Source organism: Trachemys scripta, chromosome 2 (assembly GCF_013100865.1).
Source record: "Trachemys scripta elegans isolate TJP31775 chromosome 2, CAS_Tse_1.0, whole genome shotgun sequence".
Lineage (NCBI taxonomy): Eukaryota > Metazoa > Chordata > Testudines > Emydidae > Trachemys > Trachemys scripta.
In genome coordinates this window covers 27,989,270-28,011,872 of record NC_048299.1, presented here as the reverse complement: position 1 = coordinate 28,011,872, position 22,603 = coordinate 27,989,270, and the positions used below count along the sequence as shown (strand labels likewise).

General features: G+C 42.8%; 1 protein-coding gene across 3 annotated transcripts in view; it reads right to left on the bottom strand.

Annotated features, from left to right (window-relative positions):
- NRP1 (neuropilin 1) overlaps nucleotides 1–22,603 on the bottom strand; it is a 136,089-nt gene that overhangs the window by 4,666 nt on the left and 108,820 nt on the right. For 2 of the 3 annotated variants that reach the window (XM_034760107.1, XM_034760108.1), the window contains exons 13-17: nucleotides 19,787–19,846; nucleotides 11,722–11,859; nucleotides 2,913–3,184; nucleotides 2,325–2,418; nucleotides 235–291 (exon numbers count right to left, since the gene is read on the bottom strand). In XM_034760107.1, coding sequence (XP_034615998.1) covers nucleotides 235–291; nucleotides 2,325–2,418; nucleotides 2,913–3,184; nucleotides 11,722–11,859; nucleotides 19,787–19,846 — 621 coding nt within the window. Of the gene's footprint in view, nucleotides 1–234; nucleotides 292–2,324; nucleotides 2,419–2,912; nucleotides 3,188–11,721; nucleotides 11,860–19,786; nucleotides 19,847–22,603 lie in introns of all 3 variants that reach the window. The other variant, XM_034760106.1, reaches the window with a different exon arrangement.

Sequence of the window (22,603 nt, the reverse complement as noted above, 5' to 3'; positions counted from 1 at the left end):
TTTACAATCTGATGGACGCTTATTATTTATACCTATTTAAAACCTCTTTAACTATATTAGATATACTTTATATTGTGCAAAATATAAATGGCATATACAGATAAATCATAAATATTCAATACTGTATATGATTATTTAATTTTATCTAGTGAAATGGGATGATAATAAATACTAAAATTCACATGAAAATGCGCCTTTTAATTTATTCCATTTTAACAACAAGACCATTTTTACCTGTTTGATTAATTTCTGGGTCTACTTCGTCTATTTCATTCTCCACATCAGTTGATTCTAATGAAGCAAAGAGAAATGACATTGATTATTAGGGTTACAAACACTGATTGACTATCATGCTGGCAATAATGGTATTGCAGATTTTTCTGTGTCAGAGCATCATTATGTCAGCTTGACAGAGCTGTTCATTACTATGGGGCTTGGAAAATTAACGGAGAAAAAAGAAAGGTTTAAAAACTCCCCTCCGCCCAATCTTGGCACAGTTTTAGAGTTAGCAGCAGGGGTTTTCCATGTCTGGGAAAGAGAAATCAGTATGAGAAATTAGCATCTCATTCATTGTATTTACAATTTTGGTGTCCAATCCTGCAACCCTTAATCAGAGAAGTAATAATCACAAAAGTAGTTCCACTGACTGCAGTGGGACTACTTGTGTAAGTAAGGGTTACAGGATTGGGCTCTTGATTTGAACTCAAAGTTCCAAATCCCTTGACCAGCATCCAGCCTGAGTAACTGAACTGGGGGTGGGGTGTAACTAGGGAGTTATCCTCCCCAACAGAACCAACAGTGTGGGACAGGAGATGCTCTGTCACTTGGCTTATGGTCTTAATGTCCTGCTTAACATGGGGGAGGTTGCTGGAGGAACTGGCTTGTCCTAAACAACCAGTGCATGACAGCATGCAGGGTGCCCCACACAGCTGCATTCCACACTATGTAGGGAGTGTATAGTTTCCTCAAATCCTGCCCCATCCTCCTGCAGTGAAGACACAATGAATTTACTGCATGTATGCAGGGCCGGCACAACCCATTAGGCGACCTAGGCAGTCACCTAGGGCACTAACATTTGGGGGGCGGCGACCACGGGGGCCAGATCTTTGGCCGCCCTGGTCGTCGGCAATATTTCGGGGGTGGGACCTTCTGCCGCCTAGGGCGGCAAAAAAGCTGGTGGCGCTTCTGCATGTATGTGTAACATGCTGGCTAAGTTTTGTCCCCTGCTAGTGGACACAGAGGATAGGAGCATACTGTAGGTTATGATGTTAGCTCAAATGACAGAAACTGGGACTGAAGGTCTTGGGTTCTATTCCTCATCCCCCATGGCAGCATCATTACATAAGGCTCTTAAAAGACATCAGCGTGGGGGCAGGACTTTGCACTTGGTGTACAGCTGGGATTGCTGCCAAAGTAACTGCAGTATGCTCTACCCATAGAGTTATTAGTGAATGGAGTAACTAGAGACTGATCAGGAATTAAAGGTCTGAACTGTCCAGATGCTCCCAGATCTAAATATCCATCTTTTCCACTGAGAGGCTGAATGTGCCATGTTCTTACATCACTCAAGTGTTCCACACCTCTAGAAGGTGGTCGTTAGGGAAATCAGGTCACAACCAATGCTGAATTACAGATTTGACAGATGTGATCTATCTGGGTTTTCTTAAAGCATGTGATACAGTGCTTTGCAAAATCTTATCAGAAATATTAATTCATATTGGCAGAGATAGGAACATTTAGTGTGTATTTTGAAAACTGACTAAAATACTGTAAATAAACGGTAATGATAAATGCATTAAACTTTGGGGAAGGTGATTAGTGGGGCTGGGCTAGGATCACTGTGAGGATCAGTCTGATACAATATAGCCACTGATGATCTAGAAGAGGGTGTAAGTCGCATGTTCATGTTCACTGATTATACTAAATTGGTTGGAATTCTGAACATCAATTAGAACAAAGAAATTATACAAAGGGAACCTTAAAAGATTAGCAACATGATGATCTAAAAGACCTTTTAATTTCTGTCTTCTGTGATTATATTGTTGCCTCATCTTGGAATGCTATCCTCAGTTAGGGGTTGGTATTTCAGAATTATTTCATTCAAGATGGTGCCATGCAGTCCTTGACTTAACTGGGAGTTTTGGCTGAGTAAAGACTGATGCAGTAGGCGACATCATGACCTTGTTCAGAGTGTCACTATAATCATTAAATAAACCAATTGCATGACATAACTCTTTCTTAGCAAAACAACAGCTATTAGAATTAGAGCAGGATGAATAGTGTTCTGGATGAGACTTTTGTGATTTCTTGCTAGTCATACTTACTTCGGCAATCCTCTTGTGCTATGTGGTTGTCAATATTAATGTCATCTACAGCAATTCCTCCATGTCCTTTTCCAATTTCTCCCTCAACAACCACCTGGCAAAATTAGACAATTTCACATTGGCTTTAGTGGTAATACCCAATAACTGTGTTCAGGATTTCTTAAACAGTTCTTTTAAAAAGCATCCGGCTTAAATTCACATGATGTCACATGTGCATATACTTTACTTGGTTTTGGTCAATATTTCTTGCATACCAATATTGCATTATGTAATTTCACATCTTTTCTAAAGACTTTTAAATTGAGAACAATAAATGTAGTGAGGCTGAAAACTTTACAAAAGGTGACAAATGATTTGTAAAGCAGTTCATCTAGCCTTCTGCAACAAATTGCTTGTATTACTGTCATCTAGAATCCCATGAAATATGCCACTGTTGTTATTGTCAGGGCAATGACATCCCACATGCAGCTACAATAGTGTTTACAAAAATTGTTCCTTGACATTTTCTACTATCTCATATGAAATATAGCCAGAACAATCTCTCAGACCTTGACTCTGTTGCCCCAGAACAAATCCAACCGATCTTACCTGATAATGTTTCACAGACTTGTGAAGAAGGACACGTCCTTCTTTCCAGCAGTTCCCCTGATGTCCACTCAATATCCACAGAACCTGATCATATTCATCTGGCTTCTGGTATCTCAGTTTGATCTTCAAGGTGCCAACATGGGGCCCAGACATATGATACCAGAAAGTCATGCAGTGGGCAGAATTCTGAGAGTAAATCACAGGGCTTAGCAGCCGTGCAACCTTGCCTTTCTGGTTTTCGTCAGCTTGTGAGTAAATGAAATTGCCATCTCCTGCTGTCACAATAATAGTGTATTAGAAACAGTGACCAAGTTTCATTTTTTGTTAGTCTAACAAACCAAATTATTCCAAATCACTCTGTCCTCTTCCAGATTTATCTGTCAAGAGTCACACTGTTAAGCTAGCTGGAGTATTTACCTTGGGAATTTAAAAAAATACATACATTAACAATAACTTCTTTTGTTGTAAATCACAGCTAATGACTTTTTGTAATTCACCATGATCATGTATAAGTCTAATAGTGAACTGAACTGTAGCACCATGGTTGATGTTCACTGCTAAGGCATGCAGAGGTCATTCATAATTGCCCAAGAAAGGAAGACTCAAACATGTTCATTACAACAATAAGTGTTCTGTTTTTCAGTGTATGCTTACTGACAAGAGACCGCCATGGTGCACCCGTCTACATATAAATACACCTTGGCTTGCCCTACAATTATTGTGTGAAGGACTATTTTAACTCTGTTTTTAAATTGTGCAGTGTTTATTTTTTTAGGAAGGACTGTCTTTAGGAAGGACTATGTTCAGGAAGAACATAGACATATAAAACCATTTTGAATAGCCATGGTTAGACATCAGGAACTGAAATACAAACATTGCTGCAGAAGTGATTTCAATGTAAAGCTGAACCACAATAAATAATGTCTGGACAAATTAATTTCTGGAATTACTCGATTGATTTCAGGGATGAATTTTGGTTCAATATATTTGTGTGAGACACTCTCCCAAAATATCAAGAATGTGCTGGGATTTCCAAAGAGTGCAAGTGAAGTGTGCTGGGATTTGGGTGCCTAACTCCCCTAGGCTCCTTTAGGAATCCTTGGCAGGGGGCTCAGGGCAGGGAGTTGGGGTGCAGGGTGCGGGCTCCAGCCCGGTGCCACTTACCTAGAGCTGCTCCGGGGTGGCAGCAGCGCGCACCGGGGATAGGGCAGCCTTAATGACTTTAAGTGAGAAGAATGTGGAAATTTTGTTCAGTTTGGGTAACAAAATTATACCCATATCTTTCTTGTAATGTCCATCCAACAAAGGATTATATTTTTTAATTTCCATCCAACAAAGATTAGTTTCTAGTTCATATCCAGTACAGTTATAAGACAAGACCTTTTGCTGGTGTAAATCAGAAAATCTCTATGGAAGTCATTGGAGCTATGTCCATTTACACCAAACCAGGATCTGGTCCATAATCCTTAAACCTCTAAAATAGATTTCTACAAACATCTCAGATGGCAGGACATAAGATCAGGTAACAATGCATTGTGATTGCAGATGTAGTTCTGCATATGAAGAGATGCAAATGGCATTTTACTCTCATTAGTACCAAGTCATTTTGAATGTAGGAGGGAGAAAAGGAACAATAAAGGCATATAACACCTGAATTCTGCATTAGGTAATATCTGTCCATGCACATATCCAGTGTTTAAACAAAAGTAAAGAAAAAAGCAAAGGTTGTATGTAACATAAGGCTTTGGAAGAACAAGGCTATATTTTCAGTATTGGTGTTTATTTCTGTACAGTGTAGTGATATTAATACCCTAAAGAACCTTTGAACAATGTTCATTGGAGTGTTTTGTTGGGGTGCTGTAATGTGTTCCAAACTGGACCAATGGGGGCTGACCAGCCGTGCCACTCTGGGAAGTATGTGAGGGAGGAGACAGTAAAAGCTAAACCCGGAAGAAAGAAGAGAGCAGTGGGAGCCAGGGGCTAAAGGCAGTAGAGGGGAGAGAACTGGCCTCTCTAATGTGACAAGGGGGTGTTTCTGCTTTATTAGACTAATCACTGTTCAGTCAGATACCCTGTCCAAAGGGAATGCAGGATAGATCAAGATTTGGAAGAGCTCTGCACAGGAGCCAGGATGAACCAAAAGAAAATTATGTGATTCCTTCTGTTCAGCTTCTCAAGCAAAGGTTTCTGTGCCTGAATGTTCCTCCCAGCCCTCCATTCTGTTCAGTCTACAACAGGGGTCTCAAACTCAAATGACCATGAGGGCCACATGAGGACTAGTGCATTGAACCGAGGGCCGCATCACTGACACCCCCCTCGCTGCCTCGGGCCCCGCCCCCACTCCACCCCTTCCATTAGGCCCCACCCTACCCCACCTCTTCCCACCCCTTCCCTGCCCCAATCCAACCCTTTTCCTGAAGTCCCCACCCCAATGCTGCCCGCAGGGGGTGCAGAAAGGGTGCATGGTGCGGCAGGGAGTTGAGGTGCAGGTGGTGTGCAGGGTGCGGCAGGGGGCTCAAGGCTGGGCGTTGGTGGGTGGGGTGCAAGAGGGTGAGGGGTGCGGCAGGTGGCTCAGGGCAGGGAGTGCAGGAGGTGTGCGGGATGCGGCAGGAGGCTCAGGGCAGGGAGTTGGGGTGCAGGAGGAGTGTGGGATGTGGCGGGGGCTCAGGGCAAGGGAGTTGGGGTGTGGGATGTGGCAGGGGGCTCAGGGCAGGGGGTTGGGGTGCAGGAGGGGTGTGGGATGTGGCAGGGGGCTCAGGACAAGGGATTGGAGTGCAGGAGGGGTGTGGGATGTGGCAGGGGGCTCAGGACAGGGGATTGGGGTGCAGGGTACGGGCTCCAGCCCGGTGCCACTTACCTAGAGCAGCTCTGGGGTGGCAGCAGCGCGCACCGGGGATAGGGCAGGCTCCCTGGCCCCCGGCCCTGCGCTGCTCCGTTCCAGGAAGCAGCTGGAACCCTGTCCCTGCAGCCCCTGGGGGAGGGAGGGGGCTCAGGGTTCCGGGCATGTGCTGCTCTTGCCGCTCCTCTAGGTTTCTCCCACGAAGCTCCCATAGGCCACGGTTCCCTGTTCCCGGCCAATGGGAGCTGCGGGGTGCGGTGCCTGGAAGGAGGCAATGCCAGAGCCCTCTGCCTCCTTCCCCCCTCCCCCAGCCCAAAGGGGCATGCTGCCAGCTGCTTCAGACTGCGGTGCGGGGCTTGCAACGCCACAGGGCGCAATCCTGTGGGTAGGGAGAGGGTGCGCGAGGTGCTTGGCGGGCCACACACAAGAGCCCCATGGGCTGCATGCAGCCTGCGGGCCGCGTGTTTGAGACACTTGGTCTACAACATATACATGTGCAAGTATGCCTACAGGGTGGTGATTGGGAAATCCAGAGGGGCAGGGGGTGGGGGAGAAGGGAAATGACTGAAGTGTTAGGATGACTGATTAAGCTGGGAAGAAGTCAGTCCAAATATAACCATGTGGAGGCCTCACATCACATGTGTATGCTGAAGTCATGTGAGGCAGGCCTTGCAGTCTTAAAGCAATTGCTTCAGGGAGGGTGCTGTTGAAGTAAACATGACTTCAGGGGAGTTACTCCAGATTTATACATGTGCAAATGAGAGCAGAATTTGATTCAAAATGGTTAAGAATTTCTCTTCCATAATATATAAAGAACTCTGGAAGAGCAATTGCCTAACTTTAGTGACTTCAGATACTGATCAGCTTGTTGATCACTGCAGTTCTGTGCAGCCACCAATGATTTCCCTATCACCATCCCCAGTTTTGTGAAATAGTTACATGCCAATTTAGTGACTGTTTGGAAATTTGAATTGAAATTGAAACATTAATACACACTTTAAAAGCATATACAGTGTATGATAAAATACGTCTATCTGAAAAAGTATAATAGATTTGAAAAGTATGAACATAGACTAGCTTCCTTATACAGCTGTTGTTTTTTATGACAACTTCAGTGCATTCATTTTGGTGATGTTGGCCAATCTAATAATTTCAAATGATGATTTGTAAGCAAAGTCTAAATGAGCTCCCCTGACAGCTAGTGATGAGCTGGGGCTGGGGGGGGAAAGGCTTCAGGACCAGATTGTATTTACATTCACACCTAATCTACCGCGGTATCCAGCAAACAGAGCTGTGTTGCCCAAGTGATAGATTTTGGCTGGGGTTGGGTTACAAATCACTTGAATGCAGGGAGAGGCGGGGGGAATGAAATGTTGTTGTTCTTATTGTATGAGTAAAGGGCAGTAGAACTGTACTTAGCCTGTGCTGATTGAGGGCATCAAGAGAGAGGGTGGGGACCTGTCCCTCTCCACTGTTTAAAGACAGAGCTGATTAGGCTCCATAGATAGTCTTTTGTTCTGTTAAAAACAACAAGGAGTCTGGTGGCACCTTAAAGACTAACAGATTTATTTGGGCATAAGCTTTCGTGGGTATTCAGGCTGTGGGCGTACCATGGATTTATATAGAGGCAATATGATATTTTCTGTCATATTATCTAGCCCTTTCTTCATGATTCCCAACATTCTGTTTGCTTTTTTGACTGCTGCTGCACATTGAGTGGATGTTTTCAGAGAACAATCTATGATGACTCCAAGATCTCTTTCTTGAGTAGTAACAGCTAATTCAGACTCCATCATTTTGTATGTATAATTGAGATTGTTTTCCAATGTCCATTTTGTTGCCCAGTCACCCAGTTTTGTGAGATCCCTTTGTAACTCTTCACAGTCTGCCTGGGACTTAACTATCTTGAATAGTTTTGTATCATCTTCAAATTTTGCCACCTCACTGTTCACCCATTTTTCCAGATCATTTATGAATATGTTGAACAGTAATGGTTCCAGTACCGACCCCTCAGGGATACCACTATTTATCTCTCTCCATTTTGAAAACTGATAATTTATTCCTACCCTTTGTTTCCCATCTTTTAACCAGTTACTGATCCATGAGAGGACTTCCCTCTTGTCCCATGAGGCTTAATTTTCAAAAGTCAATTTAAATTAAATACATTTTTTTAAAAAAATTAAAAAAACAATACAACAATTTTTCCACTCAAAGGCCTCCAAAACTAACCAAGGTGAAGAACACATCAAGAACCAAGAATATATCAACATGTCATCTGAAGGTTCAAGTGGTATCTCTACATCTGACCATCCTGAAGCATAAATACAGCTACCTACTGAAGAAACAGTGTCTCCAAAACCTAAAGGCAGTTCCCAATGTTTGTTGGTCAAAGTGTTCCCATTTATTAAAGTTACAAAAGATGGCTACTGGTGCACCTCTTGCAAAAAAGCTTACGAAGAAGGAAAACTTGCCAATGCTATAATCGGTAAAAGTGGAGGAGCTTGGTTTGTCAAACCGATCAGCAAAGCCAATGCTGACAAACTACGTGAAAAGGCTGCAAAACACCAGGCCTTTGGAGTGCATCAACATGCAGAAAGCCTTATAAGCCCACTTTCAAAGCCAATTTTAGAAGTACTTAATGAGGCTGTTAAGAATGCTGGAGACACAACACAGTTCATGCAAACAAACATGGCTGTGGCATCCTACTTTCTATTTAAGCAAGAGATACCACACACTACAAACTGGAGGCCAATGTTAAGTGCATTGTCACTTGTTCATCCTAAAGTTGAACACTGGTTCTGAACAAGACCAGCAAATGCTCACTATCTTTCTGCAAGAAACTCAACTGACTGGCTAGAAGCATGCGGTGCAACAGTGAAAGACTCAACAGTTGAAAAAGTGAAGAACTCTCTCACCACATTCAAAAAATTTGCATACATTGCTGATGAATGCACCAATGCAAATGGACATCAAGTATTAAGTCATTGTGTACGTTATCTTGATGTCAGGGGTAGGCCAGTAGATGCATTTCTAGATGTTCAAGTTACAGAAGACACATCGGCTGCATCTGTGACAACCCACATCTTAGAAGAGTTAAATGCTTGTCAATTGGACCCCAAACAGATGGCTGCTTGTGCATTTGATGGAGCTGCAAACTTCTCTGGAAGACATGGTGGAGTACAAGGTTTGCTCAGAGAAAAGTGTAACCCTAATCTCTCCTATACACACTTCAGAGGCCATCTACCACAACTAGCACTAGTAAGAGCTGCAGAATCTTCAAAAGACATTTAAAAAGCTATAAATTTAATGTCTTTGTTATATTCTTTTTTCAGCAAGAGTCCAAAAAGACTGAATATCTTGGAAAATATAGAAGATACACTGGGACTGAAGTTCAAATTAGTCCAACCTGGGAAAACCTGCTGGCTTTCTCATGAGCAATCCTTGGCTGTTGTCTTAAAATTGCTCTAGCTGTTATTACTGGCTTTGGAAAGTATCTACCAAGATGGGATGGATCTAAGTAGTGAGGCTGGTGGATTACTTTTGCTACTACGTTCAGAGAAGACTATTGCCATTCTCTCTCTCGTAAGTCTACTGTTGAAACCACTTGGGTCATTAAACAATGCCATCCAGGCATCTGCTACAACCGTAGTAGGTCTTTGTCCAGCAACAGAAGCTTTATTTGGATCAATCAGAGAGCTATTGAAAAAGTACTGGAAGAAGCAAAGACTTCAGTCCAGAAGTTGACTAATTAAGGCATTTATATTGAGTCCTTAAGTGAAGAAGACAAGAAGTGTTTGTTAAGACAGCTGAAAAAGTACACAGATTTGATTCTTAAAAATCTACAACAGCGACTTCTAGATTCTACTCAACCTCTATGTAGCTTTTACAGATGCCTGTCCTATTAAACACCAACTGTTGAGTGGAGTGAGGCACTACCAGCAATGGGGCTGCCATGTGATCAGGACAGAATAGAGAATTTGAACACAGAGTGGAATATCATATGACGAATGAATAAAGATTTGACGTCAACTTCTTTTTTATCATCACTAGTGGCTCGACCCGATCTTTGTGTTCGGTTTCCTGGGATGAAAGAAGTAGGAATTCATCTCTTGCTACTCCCAGTCACAACAGCTACAGTTGAGCATTCTTTTTCATCATTGAATAGAATTTTGCGTTCTGAAAGAAGTCGCCTTCTGCCTGATCATGTGAATGAACTAATTAGCATATCAATTGAAGGAATGGAAGTATCGGACACACGAGAAGCCACCAAAGATTAACGCATTGCATTCAAGAAGTTAATTAACAGAGTTGTGCAAAATTATAACAAGAAACCAAGAAGGATGTAGATGTAGTGCTTCATAGAAGGCTTGAATAGCCAACTTTAATTTGTGTGATGATTTTAAAACATGAGTTAAATCTAATAAAATGGTCATGAAACATTTTCCAGTTTTTACTATGGTGCCATACAGCCCACCTTCACCCTCACAGTCTCACCCCTCATCGGCCCTGACACCCCCCCCCATAAATTCAAACACTCCCCCTCCCCCCAATTTCAATTCCTGGGGAAACCACTGGCAGCCTCACTGCTTGCTAGTAATCTGCCTACATACCCATTTTGTAGCTGCTGCTGAGTGGGTGGCAGGCAAGGCAGGGGGAGACCACCTTTGAGTCAGAGAGAAAATTTAGGAAATCTTTGTGTGTTGCAATAGGAGGGAGGGAAAGTGGCTTTAAGATACTGCTTTGGAAACTTCTCAAGGCTAGATACTGGAAATAAAAAGGTCCCTGTAATAGCAGAGCTTGGTAGGAATAACAAAATCTCATTTAAGAAATATCATTTCTTCAGCTCTTGACTGAAGACAAGTTCGGCCTCTATAATCTTTGGTAGCAAAGTGCAGATATTTCTCATTTCCAGAATATTATTGCAGTGCTGGGTCAGGAACTCTGTCTTCGTTGTCTTAATTAGAGCTTTACTTATGCATGCCTTTTAGATTTTGTCAGTCTCTGGCTAACGTAGCTTTTAACCTCCTTTCAATGTCAGATCTTACTGAACCATTTAACTTTACTTTGCATCAATTTTTCCACCATTACAGCCTTCATTTCAGCTAACTGCGTTTAGTTAATTTGATGCCATTTATTTGTACAGTGCCATTTATAGTCAAAGTATTTTAAGTTTTTTTTCTAAAACTACTGTACTTGTCTCAAGATTCAATTGAAAGTGTCTCAGAATTTAAGGAGTCCAATTTTATCTAATTTCCTTGTCATTCTCATTAGGCAAAGGGGCTGCAGAAGTGGAAAGGGGGAATTCATCACTAGCACATTTAATTAGACTACACGTATGAAAAAGAGAACACTAAAACGAAAGATGTGCGGTCATGAAATGCCCTCCTCTCTCTGGTACTCATCTGTGTATCTATTACCCTGCTATGCTGAAGCCTGAGTTGGGAGGCACTTCTGGGAAAGGGGTTCCTCAGGACCAGCCAATCAGTTCCTTGAGATGTTATTTCTGGAAGAACCAAGTATGAAGAGGGGAATACCATCTGAGGTGGATGGGTGTTTGAAGAAGCCTTGGAAGTTACAATTATATCTTATATATTGCTCCTTTGACAGATGTATATCCATCATTATTAACAAGAATGCATAAGGATCCATTCATTATTATATTGGTTGTTAAATAGCAGTAACAGGGTGAGTGACTGGATGGAAGGGTACTGCTGTAGACATTTGAAGTCTTAGTGCCCCATAGGGGAGTTATCAACCAGGGAAACTGGGAGTGATGATTGTCTTGATTTCCTGCCAAAAAGGCACACTGCTCTTGGGAGGCAGTAGCACACTCAGGAGACCATGAGACCATGACTGAAAAGACATTTTAGAATGTAGATACAGCAAAGTCTCATGCTCTGGAAGATGCTCTGGCACTACACAAATGACCCCTTCCCCTAAAAGCTGACTCCATCATAAACTCATGATTACCTGTATGATCTTGAATAGGCCCAGTTTTGCTAGTCAGCACTGACCACTTTAAATCCACTTGGCTGTCGTGTTCCCAGTGGCACAAAGTCTTGTGAGATCCCCAGCCAAATCCACAGTTGAAACCATATGCTGGCAACTCTGCAGGAACAGAGGAAGGTGGGGCAAGAAGAAGGATACAATTTATCAATATAACTTAGATATTTTATTTAAACAACAACAACAAATTACCTCGATTAGTCTATGGAAATAACCACATCTACTTGAAATTCTGAGAAGCCCTTACAGATCAGGATTGCTAGAAAATAGCTAAAATAGCCCATTATTTCCAATAACGTATGTAGCTTTTTTCTCCTGGTTTTATGGGCCAGACTGTGGCAAGGAACCTCGCTCATTTACAAGAGCCAGCCACAATGTGGCTAGGGAGCGAAGCCACTGCTCCATGCGGTAGTGGTATTCGCCTCAACAAAAGGACTGGGATGAATGAACAGCAAGCAGATTTGGCTCTATGAAGCGTGGAGGATCGGGTGGTGGACCTCCTGCTTCAGAATTCCACCTGGGAATCCAGCTGCAGCATGGCTCTTCCATACACTCCAACACAGGGCTTTTTAGGCTACGTCTACATTAGAAGCTAGGGGTGTGATTCCTCTGCTCTCCTCATTGAACTAGCATGTGTATAAATAGCAGTGTAGACATGATAGCACTGGTAGTGGCAGCAGAGGCATGGCTGAGCCATGGTGAGTACAAATCTGCTGTACTCAGCATGGCTCAGCTGTGCCTCCACTGCTGCTCCCATGGCAGTTACACTGCTATTTATACTCATTCTAGCTCAATGTAGACACCAGCTGGGGACTCGCATTCCTAGCTCGTAGTGTAGTAATAGCCTTAGATACATCTAAGCCCTATGTGTGGTAATGCCAATGGCTTTACATTAAAATGCAAGAGCAATTTCTTTCAACAGCATATACATGATAACTGACAATTCTCTGCCCACCCACATTTCCACTCAAACAATATAAGTGATATAAATGTGCTTGAGGGTCACAAGGAAAAATTGTGCCAAAGCCACAAAATGAGAGTCTCTTAATTAGTGATGGGTGAACCACATGGAGATTTGGTTTGGATAATCCATCAAAAATTCAGAGGATTATCTATGCTTCTGAGGCGGGCTACAAAACTGGTCTGAAAACCTCATAAGAAGAGGTTTTTAGGACTTCTGGTCCCAGGCAGAACCAGGAAGGGCAGAGAGGCTTGGAAATGGAAGAATAAAATAAAGCTAGTCAAATATTTTTGAATATATAAATGTTTGGGTCCACTCTGATTTTATGTGACCTGATTAACTCATCTGCTCTTTGAGACATTATCAGATAACTTATGTTGTAATACTTGTGGCTCAAAGAAGAAGCTGTTCCAATTTTTGCTAATTGTTCATACCATAATATTTTGATCTGTGGAATAGCATACAATAAAATTTGGTTGTGAAAAACAACAAGTCAGAAACACTAATGAAAGGATTTGGGACAAACACGGCTATAATAATAATGCACACAACTCTGTAGGAAAGGCCTGCTGGCAATTACAGTACACAGATTTAGTAACAAACAGTTTCAGCATCTTTCAGGCAAGTTGGCCCACAAGATGGCAGCATTGAAATGGACAAATCAAAAATGAAAAGAAACAAATGTGGCCCATTGCCCACAAGTTCCGTGGAAAACAAGAGAAGTCTGGTATTATGGGGTTTATTATGGTCAGGATGAGATCATATCTTGTTTTCAGCTTCTCTTCAACTCTGCCCAAAGGTTTAATACAAAGCAGTTTTCAATGGAACTTGGAATTTGAATGGATAGATTTTACAAAAGATAGGGTGGAATTCTTTGCATTTCTGGTTTCCAAAAACTGTTTCAAAATCTGTTACACTGTGTCCCCTTTGGAAGAGGGGCTCATCTGAAGTAATGAAAACTCACAGTGGAATAACCCCCCACTCACAACAAAGTGACTGCTCAAAGGGCCAAATCCTGAAGTCGTTATTCAGTTGTCTGTCAGTCCTTATTCAGGAAAAACTTCTATTAATTTCAATTAGAGTTTTGTGTGGGTAAGAACTAAGAACAGAGGGCCTCATGCTCCCATCAATATCAACTCGGGGACATGAGCTATGCTCCTGTTCATTCTTATCTCTATCTCACAAGGAAAGCCAATGCAAATGCAATGCAGTACCTGCAGTACTACAGAGCTTCCCCTACTTATTGTGAACCACCCTGTAGGGGAGGTACAGAAGGCATTTTCTGTTGGGGGAACCCTTGGAACCATAGCTCCTGAAGGATCCATGAAGTAATAATGGAGCTGGGTTGTAGAAGAGAGGCAAGGAGCAACTGGGTGGATTCCCTATTCCAGGGGATTCCCCCAGGCTCTTTTCGGACCAAGGGGATCCAAAGCTTGAAGGAGCAGAATTCCCAGTTTCTCCACAGAGCAGGGGGAGCATCTGGCCTGGAGGAAAGAACATGTAAGAAATGCCTTCCCACATAGGTTACTCTCACAGACAGTGGGGCCCTGAGTAACGATTAAAGGGATTAGGGCCTAAAAGGGGACACTCCAAAGTCAAGGGAAGTTTTTGAAGGAAGAGAGTCATGTTGTAATGATGTGAAAGTTTTTAAGTTAGCAAAAAATATCCGTTCACAGCTAAAGATGATGAGAAAGACAACTGTATCACATAGTGGTGACATCACATCCATGAAATAGGACTTTAAAAAAGTAGAAGAAAAATGTTAAACGACATTTATTTGATTGAACCCCAAAGGTAGCATCATGCAAAGCTTGTGACATCCCTCACAACATACAAACTGCAACACAGGAAAATTGTGATATACGCAGCACATCGGTCTGAAGCTATCACACAGTACAAAGAGACTGAAAAGACTGGGACTGTTTACTTTAGAAAGGAGACGAGTAACAGGGAATATGATAAAAGTATTTAACACCGTGAATGGTCTAGAGAAAATTAATTAATTCAAAAAGAGAGTTCCGGAAGAGCTACAAAACCTCCTGCTTCAGGGTTTAAGTCAATCTCTAACCAGTAGGCATTCAGATGAGACCTTCATGGAGGGTACATTATCCAACATCTGCCTATTGTGGAGTTTCTTGCAACTTCCTCTGAAATATCTGGTGTTGGCCATTGTCAGAGACAGAATACTAGACTAGATGGACCCGGTCTGAACCAGTATGGCAATTTCTATACATCTGAGCTTTGTGTGGTAGAGACCATGATTGGGGGGTGAAAATGGGCTTCTTTTACCCAAATAGTCCCACTGATTTCAATGGGCTACCTCTGGCTCACCTAACCCACAGGAGTAGTTCCACTGAAATTAATGAGACTCTTTTTGTGAGTTAGGCAATCAGGGTTTGGGCCAGTATATGCTTGCAGTTATTTGAAGTATTCCTTGCTCTGTCTCTATTGTTTTCTCAAAAATTGGCCTGGTGCTAACACATATTTCAGAAAAACAGAACAGCAGTGCGAGGGAAAGGCAAGACATTTCAGTGTGTTTAGAAAACAACTTAATGGGGAAGTGCAAGAATGGGCAGTAAAGAGATTAGGAGTTAAAAGGGCCCATAAAATGAGAAATGGACATTTTAGCTATAGATATTTGGTTGAGGAGCACCAAGTGTAGAGCTGCTCTAAATCACACTGTCCAAAGTCCCAGAGGGTGATACAATAACTAGAGGTCAGCTACAGCCATTCCCCCAGGTACCCTATGTTGGCAGCTGTGAGCAGGGCCGGTGCAAGGAAGTTTCACACCCTAGGCGAAACTTCCACCTTGTGCCCCCCCCCCCCCCCCGGCCCCCCACCCGCAGCAGCTCCTCCCCCTACCCTGAGCCAGCCCCCCCCCCCGTGGCAGCTCCCTCCCTGGGGAGCCGTGCGGCAGCTCCCCACCCCAGCTCACCTCTGCTCCGCTTCCTCCCCCAGCACACCGCCCCCGCTCTAATTCTCCTCCCCTCCCCGGCTTGTGGCGCCAAACAGCTAAGATTGGTGCTGCAAGCCTGGGAGGCAGGAGAAGTGGAGCAGTGACTGCGCGCTCGGGAAGGAACGCTGTAAAAAAAAAATCGGGGGCACCGCTTTTTGGCACCCCCAAATCTTGGCGCCCTAGGCAACCGCCTAGTTCGCCTTAATGGTAGCACCGGCCCTGGCTGTGAGAAAGGAAATGTAGACATTTTGACACTGGCTCTATGCCACTAGAAGATCCCCCTGAACTACAGTGATCCTCTCATGACTAGTTAAGCAATCGCTAGTTTTGCTTTGTATCAAAGGCATGGAGTAAACTGGCCATAGAGCAAATGCATATCAGGTCGTATATACTAGAAGCAATTGGTTATGTGTGGCAAAATCCCCACTCTTTAAAAATATAGGTTTCCGTGGTATGGAATTAAACCAATTTATCCTCTCAGAAAGTAGCCAACGGCTGTACTTCTAGGCTACATCTTGCTCACAGCTGTAATCATCAATGCTGCATATGAACAAGCTAGTCATTTGAAAATCCAGCTGGGTGGGTGTCTTTCCAGTCCATTTATCTTTCTTGGGACACAGTCTGACATATTTCTACTGTTGCACCAACTGGAGGCAAGAAGGAGCAGAGGGGCATTCAGGACATGAAGAAAACTCTTCAGAGATGCTGTGAATCAGGGGTATGTGAACATTAAAATGGAAATTTATCAAAATAATTGGACCACGTCAATGCTGACATACAGGATCTGATTCTCATTTACAGTATTCTCATATACCACTCTGGCAGTGTAAAGCAGTCTTAAACTGGGAATAAATTATATTTTCACACACTTTAAGGTCCTTTTACACTACTATAGTGGTGTAAAGTTGCCCTAGTGTAAAGAGAATCAGACACACTCTACCTTAAAAATGTTTCTTGTCATAGCTCTTGATCCCTCATTTTCCCTGATGTATCTTTTGTAAACTAGTTATTACAGTTGCATGAAACAAAACATTTGATTTATTAACTTTCCAGATTGACACAGGGCTGTGCACACCGACTGAGCACATACAATGCAAATGCACAACCTGGTTTATGTGTGAATAGGCAAGAGTTGAGCATGCCACTTCGTTCTTTAAATCTGTTCCTTGCCACTGCAAGAGAGGTGTTTAAAAAGAACTGGGCTGACAAGGCACAGGAATGACACTTGTCAGGTGGTCTCCTTGTCAGGCAGGACTTTTAATGCTACATTAGATGTCTGGGTGACTCGACACTTTTACAGTTTTGCAAGCAGTTTAGATCCCTTCCTAAGAAAATTCAAACCTTTAAGCATTTTTGATACCATTCTTTTTTCCAACTTCTTTAGGACTCTCAGCCCCACTGACATCAATGGCAAAAGTCTCATTGATTTAAATAGAATCAGGACTGAATCCGAGGGCTCAGTCGTCTGCTGTACTGAATTTACACTTGGTGCAGCTGAGGAGAGGGGGTGGAGAAAGGTGGCTCTAAGTCACTCCCCCAATCCTGGGTCAGTGGGGGCTAAAGAGGTCCCTGGAATAATTTAGACCAACTTCAAAGCTAGTTTAAATTACACTGCTTGCAACCAGTAGCTACAGAAGCTGGGGATCTGGATAGGGATCTTGCATTCTGCCCAACCCCATCCCTTCCAAACTTACTTGCCCCCTTTATGCCATTCCATGTCTAAGGCTAACCCTTATGACAACAGGACTGGGTGATGGAGAGCCACTCACACTGCCTTCACATCACTAGAGATTTCCCCAATGTTAGGGAATATGCTCAGCTGCCCCTTTATGCAGCTTTTAAGGATGTCTTGCAGTGAGGCAGTGCAAAGATTCTAGAACTTTTGTTTTAATTTATAAACATTTTTTTCAGGTACCATCACTATTGTATCTGGCTGCCCAGGGCCGGCTTTAGGACCTGCGGGGCCCGATTTGAATACCCGGTGGCGGACTGGGTCTTCAGCGGCACTTCAGCGGCAGGGGGGTCTGCTCCGCGTCTTCTGCGGCACTGAAGGACCCCCCATCGCCGAAATGCTGCCGAAGACCCAGAGCAGACCGCCGCCGGGTGAGTAAAAAAAAATTAAAAATTTAAAAAGGCTCCTAAGGCGCGGGGCCCGATTCCGGGGAATCGGTGCAATCGGCCTAAAACCGGCCCTGTGGCTGCCCATCTGCCTGTGAGTCTTTGTTATGTGCTGCCACATGGAGAATTGGAGTTTGGGATCAGAGCTTACCCCTTATGCTGTGGGAGGAAGTAGTGCCTAGTGACACAAGTGACTCTGACCGAACAATGCAGGGAAATAACATTGGCAAGCTCCAAAGAGCGCTTCAGAGCAATGTCTTTAGCTGGAAAACTGCTCGCTCATCACAGGGCAAGAGAAGGCGGTGCTGGTGGGAGAGGGGAGCCGTAAAGAAAGACAATGATGAAATCCTGAAAGACTCTCCCCTGCCCTTGCCAAAAGTAGTCAGTCATATTACAGAACAGTCCACCCAAGCCAACAAGACTCAGCATAGCTTGCAAGTGGAGCCGTGTGCAGAGTGGAAATTCCATTTCATGGAGGATTTTGAGATTTCCAAATTAGTTTTCATTCCCATATGGAACAAAATTCAAAAATTTCAAAATTCTCAGTGAAAGCAATTTAAAAAACAAACAATCACTTTGGTTTGGTCAGAACGTTTTGTTACAATATATAATACACAATAAGAAGGTTAGAAAGAAAAAAATCATTTTGAAAGGAAAAATCAAAATGTTTCATTCTGAAAATGTCCTACTGGGATGTTTTAGACCCATTCCCCTTTTTACTCCAAAACAAAATGTTGACAGCATGACATGATGTCACAAAGTGTTTCGATTTCGACAGAATAGCGTTTTCCGATGGATAACTGCTTCATCAAACTTTTTCTGATCAGCTCTACCTGCAAGCTGGTTGTTCCCTCTAATTGAGGTGGTACAGGAACAGGCAGGCAGAGCTGTCTGTCGAGATCCCATCTTGACTCGAAAGCAGGACATTGCTCAGAATAATACATGCCGACTAAACACACACCTAGGACAAGGGCAACAAATTCTAAGGTGGGGGAAAGTTTTCACCTGTACAGCATGGGAACTCAGAAGTTAAGAACAAAAACAACCTCTAAACTAAGTCAATTTTGCTTCTTAATCAGGTCACCAGTGTCCTTAAGGAAGCATTCTAATTATTAACACAATTCTTTTTGCTTGAAGCAAAGCCTGATGGTGTCCTTTTGTGGAGGAAACCCTGATACACAGTTACACACCCTGTTAATAAATTACTTGGGAAACTGTGCCTGGCTGTGCTTTACTAAAGGAAATGGGAGTAACTAAACATTGACCTCCTCACCAGCCCACAATTATTAATGCAGAGCATTTAAAATTGCTGCTCATACTTTTAGGAGTTTTTTTTTTAATTGTACAGGATATTAAAAATGGCCAGAACTCAAATGCTGTGAAGCCTGGGCTGTGAAGCAGGGGGAAGTAGCAAATGAAGGATTGTAAAAGCTGTTAGCTATTGTATTGATTAAGAAAAGATGACTTGCTGCCAGTGACAGCTCCTTTCCTCTTAGTGCAAGTTTATGGTAGCAGTTTATATAACCCCATTTTGAAAGTACTTGCTAGAAAATAATATTGTAAACTTGCCAACTCTGTGGTGGAGAAAACTGGCAAACTTTGTTTGTCTTGGTTTTGCAGAATTGTAAGGGATGTCAATAGTGAATCTGCCATTGTGTCTGTTTGTTTTTTCATCTGGAGCTTGCAAACACACAGTGTCACACGTATGCTGCATTTAAACAGAGTTTGTGGTGTGATTAAGTTAGTTTAGTTTATAACTAGTATTGTCCCCATTAGACATTTGCAGAAGGATATCTTGCTGTCTACTGCATATACATGTGGATGAAAGGAGTTAAATATTTACTGTACAAAGCTCAGAGACCAGATGCTTCTTTACTTCAGAGACTTTTAGGAACAGAAAGCCAGGAAGTGCTGCAATTCATTATTTTTGTCTTTGGCATGAGATTTGGGTAAGGAATTTACTATATTTTTATGAGAAAATTTCTGTTTTATACCTGGCTGTACTGTACTGTCTATTACTGTCGGCTTTTCTGTAGTCAGCACTGTAGTACCACCTGAAAAATAAATTATACAGGATATGACATGTGAAACAGGACAGTAAGACACAACAATCATTAGGAAGTTTCTAAATAAACGTGTAAAATATTACTGAGATGTTTGTCTGACTAAGCACATACATATGTGAATGTGCATGCATAAATCTCATACAGGGAGAGAGAGAGAGAGAGATTTATCAACATGAGAAATAATAGAAATAATAGAAAATAATAACAAACAGCCCTTATATAGAGCTTTATATCTAAGAAACCATTTACAAACACTAACTAATTAATGCTCACAACATTCACTGTGATTGTCCTCATTTTATAAATGGTGAAAATCAGGCAGAGAAGTGAAGTAACTTACAGCAAGTCACTGGCAGAGCAGGGCACTAGAATTCAGGACTTCCTAAAACCCACCTCTGCACTCACTCATCCATACGATGCTGCCTCCCAAATAAAGGATAGAAAATATCTACATAGGGAACCTAGTCCATCCCCAGCCACTGCAGGATCCTTCCCCAGCATTGTCTTACAGCTAAGTTGTGAGAAGAGTTCACGTCAAAACTCCACAATGCTCAGCTGGATTTGGGCTAGAATCTGACACAGACTTTGTGCCTGTGGAAGGGAAAAGATGGATGAAGAGCTTCTCTTATATCCCTACATGGACAGCATGGATCTTGTGTTCAGGCACACATGATAGAGTGAGAAACTATCCCATGGGTTTTCTTATTGGAGCAGGTAGACAAGGAATGGGTGAAGCCTGGATTCCACCCTGCACTCAGTAATTTACTGCTGATGTCATCATATCGATACAGGAAACAAAAAGTAAAGGAAGAGGAACGCTTGTTCATGAAGCAATAGGCTGCTGATTATCAGCCAAATCTCCCTTCCCTCACCAGCAAGTTTTACGTGTAATAAAGATGAGGCCTAGGATGAGTTTTAATGAAATTGAATGCCCAAGCTATATTGGTTTTCTGTCTGAGCGAGTGATATAATAGAGAGTCTGATGATTATGCAGGAAGACACACAAATAATTTTGCTATATTCAGGGCCAAAGTGTAACAGGGAAGAATCTGGTCTAGAGTGTAATGACAGTTATATTGTCAGACAAGGTTATTTTGATACTCACATTTGTGTATATACCATCAGGCATGTGAATCTGACAGAGTTATACATCTGAGAATCAAAGCATTTCACATGCTAATTGAAAACTAGCAAAAGAAGAGAAGAAGCTGAAAAATCACCTCTTCACCTGTCCAGTATCTGTAGTGTGGCACACAATTTACACAGCATAAAATGTTCCTTTTATACACTTTGAAAAAGCGCTCAAATAATTAAATTAGTGTCATTACATGTTTGTGTTATGTCTACTATCTCCATAAAATACCATGTGTCTGAACAGGGCCTAGAACAATGGGCGAGCTTTATATAAAAAGGCAGTGTAGTGCAGTGGAAATAGAGCACTGGACTGAGAGCCAGGAGTCTGGTTCTGTTCCCTCCCCAAGTGGCCCGGAACTTAGGGAAGACTGAAGGCTGCATCACTGTGTTGGATGGTTCAGACTGCTCCCTGTGGTGTATCGTAGAGTTGGCCAGTGTGGACAATTGGGGCCATGGCCTATATCCTCCTGCCCCCAGAGGCATAAGGGGGTGCAGTTCCTTTCTCCCTGGAAAGCAGAGACTGTGAATATGGGTGAGCAGGGAAGCTTTTTGTGTGCTCCTTCCTTCTTCTCCCCACCCCTCAGACTGGGCACCTGAGCCACTCACCATCTGCTCCTAAACTTGAGCCTTGCAACTAGGGGCCCCAGTTGAATGTCATCACAGAAGGCCCCAGATTTCTTTGAATCAGCTCTGGAGATATATGCATGCAAGAAATCCAAAGGTTTACTGATGCTGAAAGCTTTCTGAACTATTTGGCAGTCAGATGGTATTTCCTTATTTCAGATTCACTGCTTTGGCTATTTTCAAAAGAATAAAAATCAGCTGGGATACTGTGATTTGAAAAGCAGGGACTGTGACTGTGCAGTTTCACTTCTGCTCCGAAGATCTGTATTTTTTAACTATGAATAAAACCCTCTGTTTGCAACTTGTGTTTACAGGAAATACAGTGAAGGCTCAGAAGGAGATGGATGCTGAAAGTGCAGGTTTTTTGCATCTGCTCTTGACTGCTTCCAATGCCGCCCCCGCCTCCCCCCCACCCCCCGCCAACTATCTAAGGTTATCCAAAGTGCTCTCAGACAGAGGGCCAAATTTAAGCCATATTTTATATAATGGATATAGGAAGCAATACAGATTTTGTAGGCTAACCATGGAAGGGAGTGATAGTGCAATAACTTAATAAGCCCTGTTGGTGTAGGTGTAGGTGTATATTTCTGCTAACCGAGGGCCCTTTCCAATAGACCAGAAACATAATCCTCTGAGATACGTACGCCCCAGAAATATACCTAAGCTGACTATGCAGCCCCAATGTATGCAGAGGGAAGGCGGCTCTATGTACAAGAACAAAAAAGAAACATAAACACTCTGGTCTGTGGCTATCTGAGCCCACCGCAAAGCACTGCTTTGGATTCTTTGTCTTCCTATCTCTATGCTGGTGGGGGCATTCTGAAGAAGTTAGCAGTCACCCCCTATATGGCTGTGTTGGAGGGATGGTGAAGAAGAGCTAGATCATGTGTGAATGTGTGTGTTTGTTTACTCAATGGCTTCCTGGGAAAGGGCAATGGCTGAGAGGGGAATCCTGCCCCAGATGGCAAGCTCCCCTTGGTATCAGAA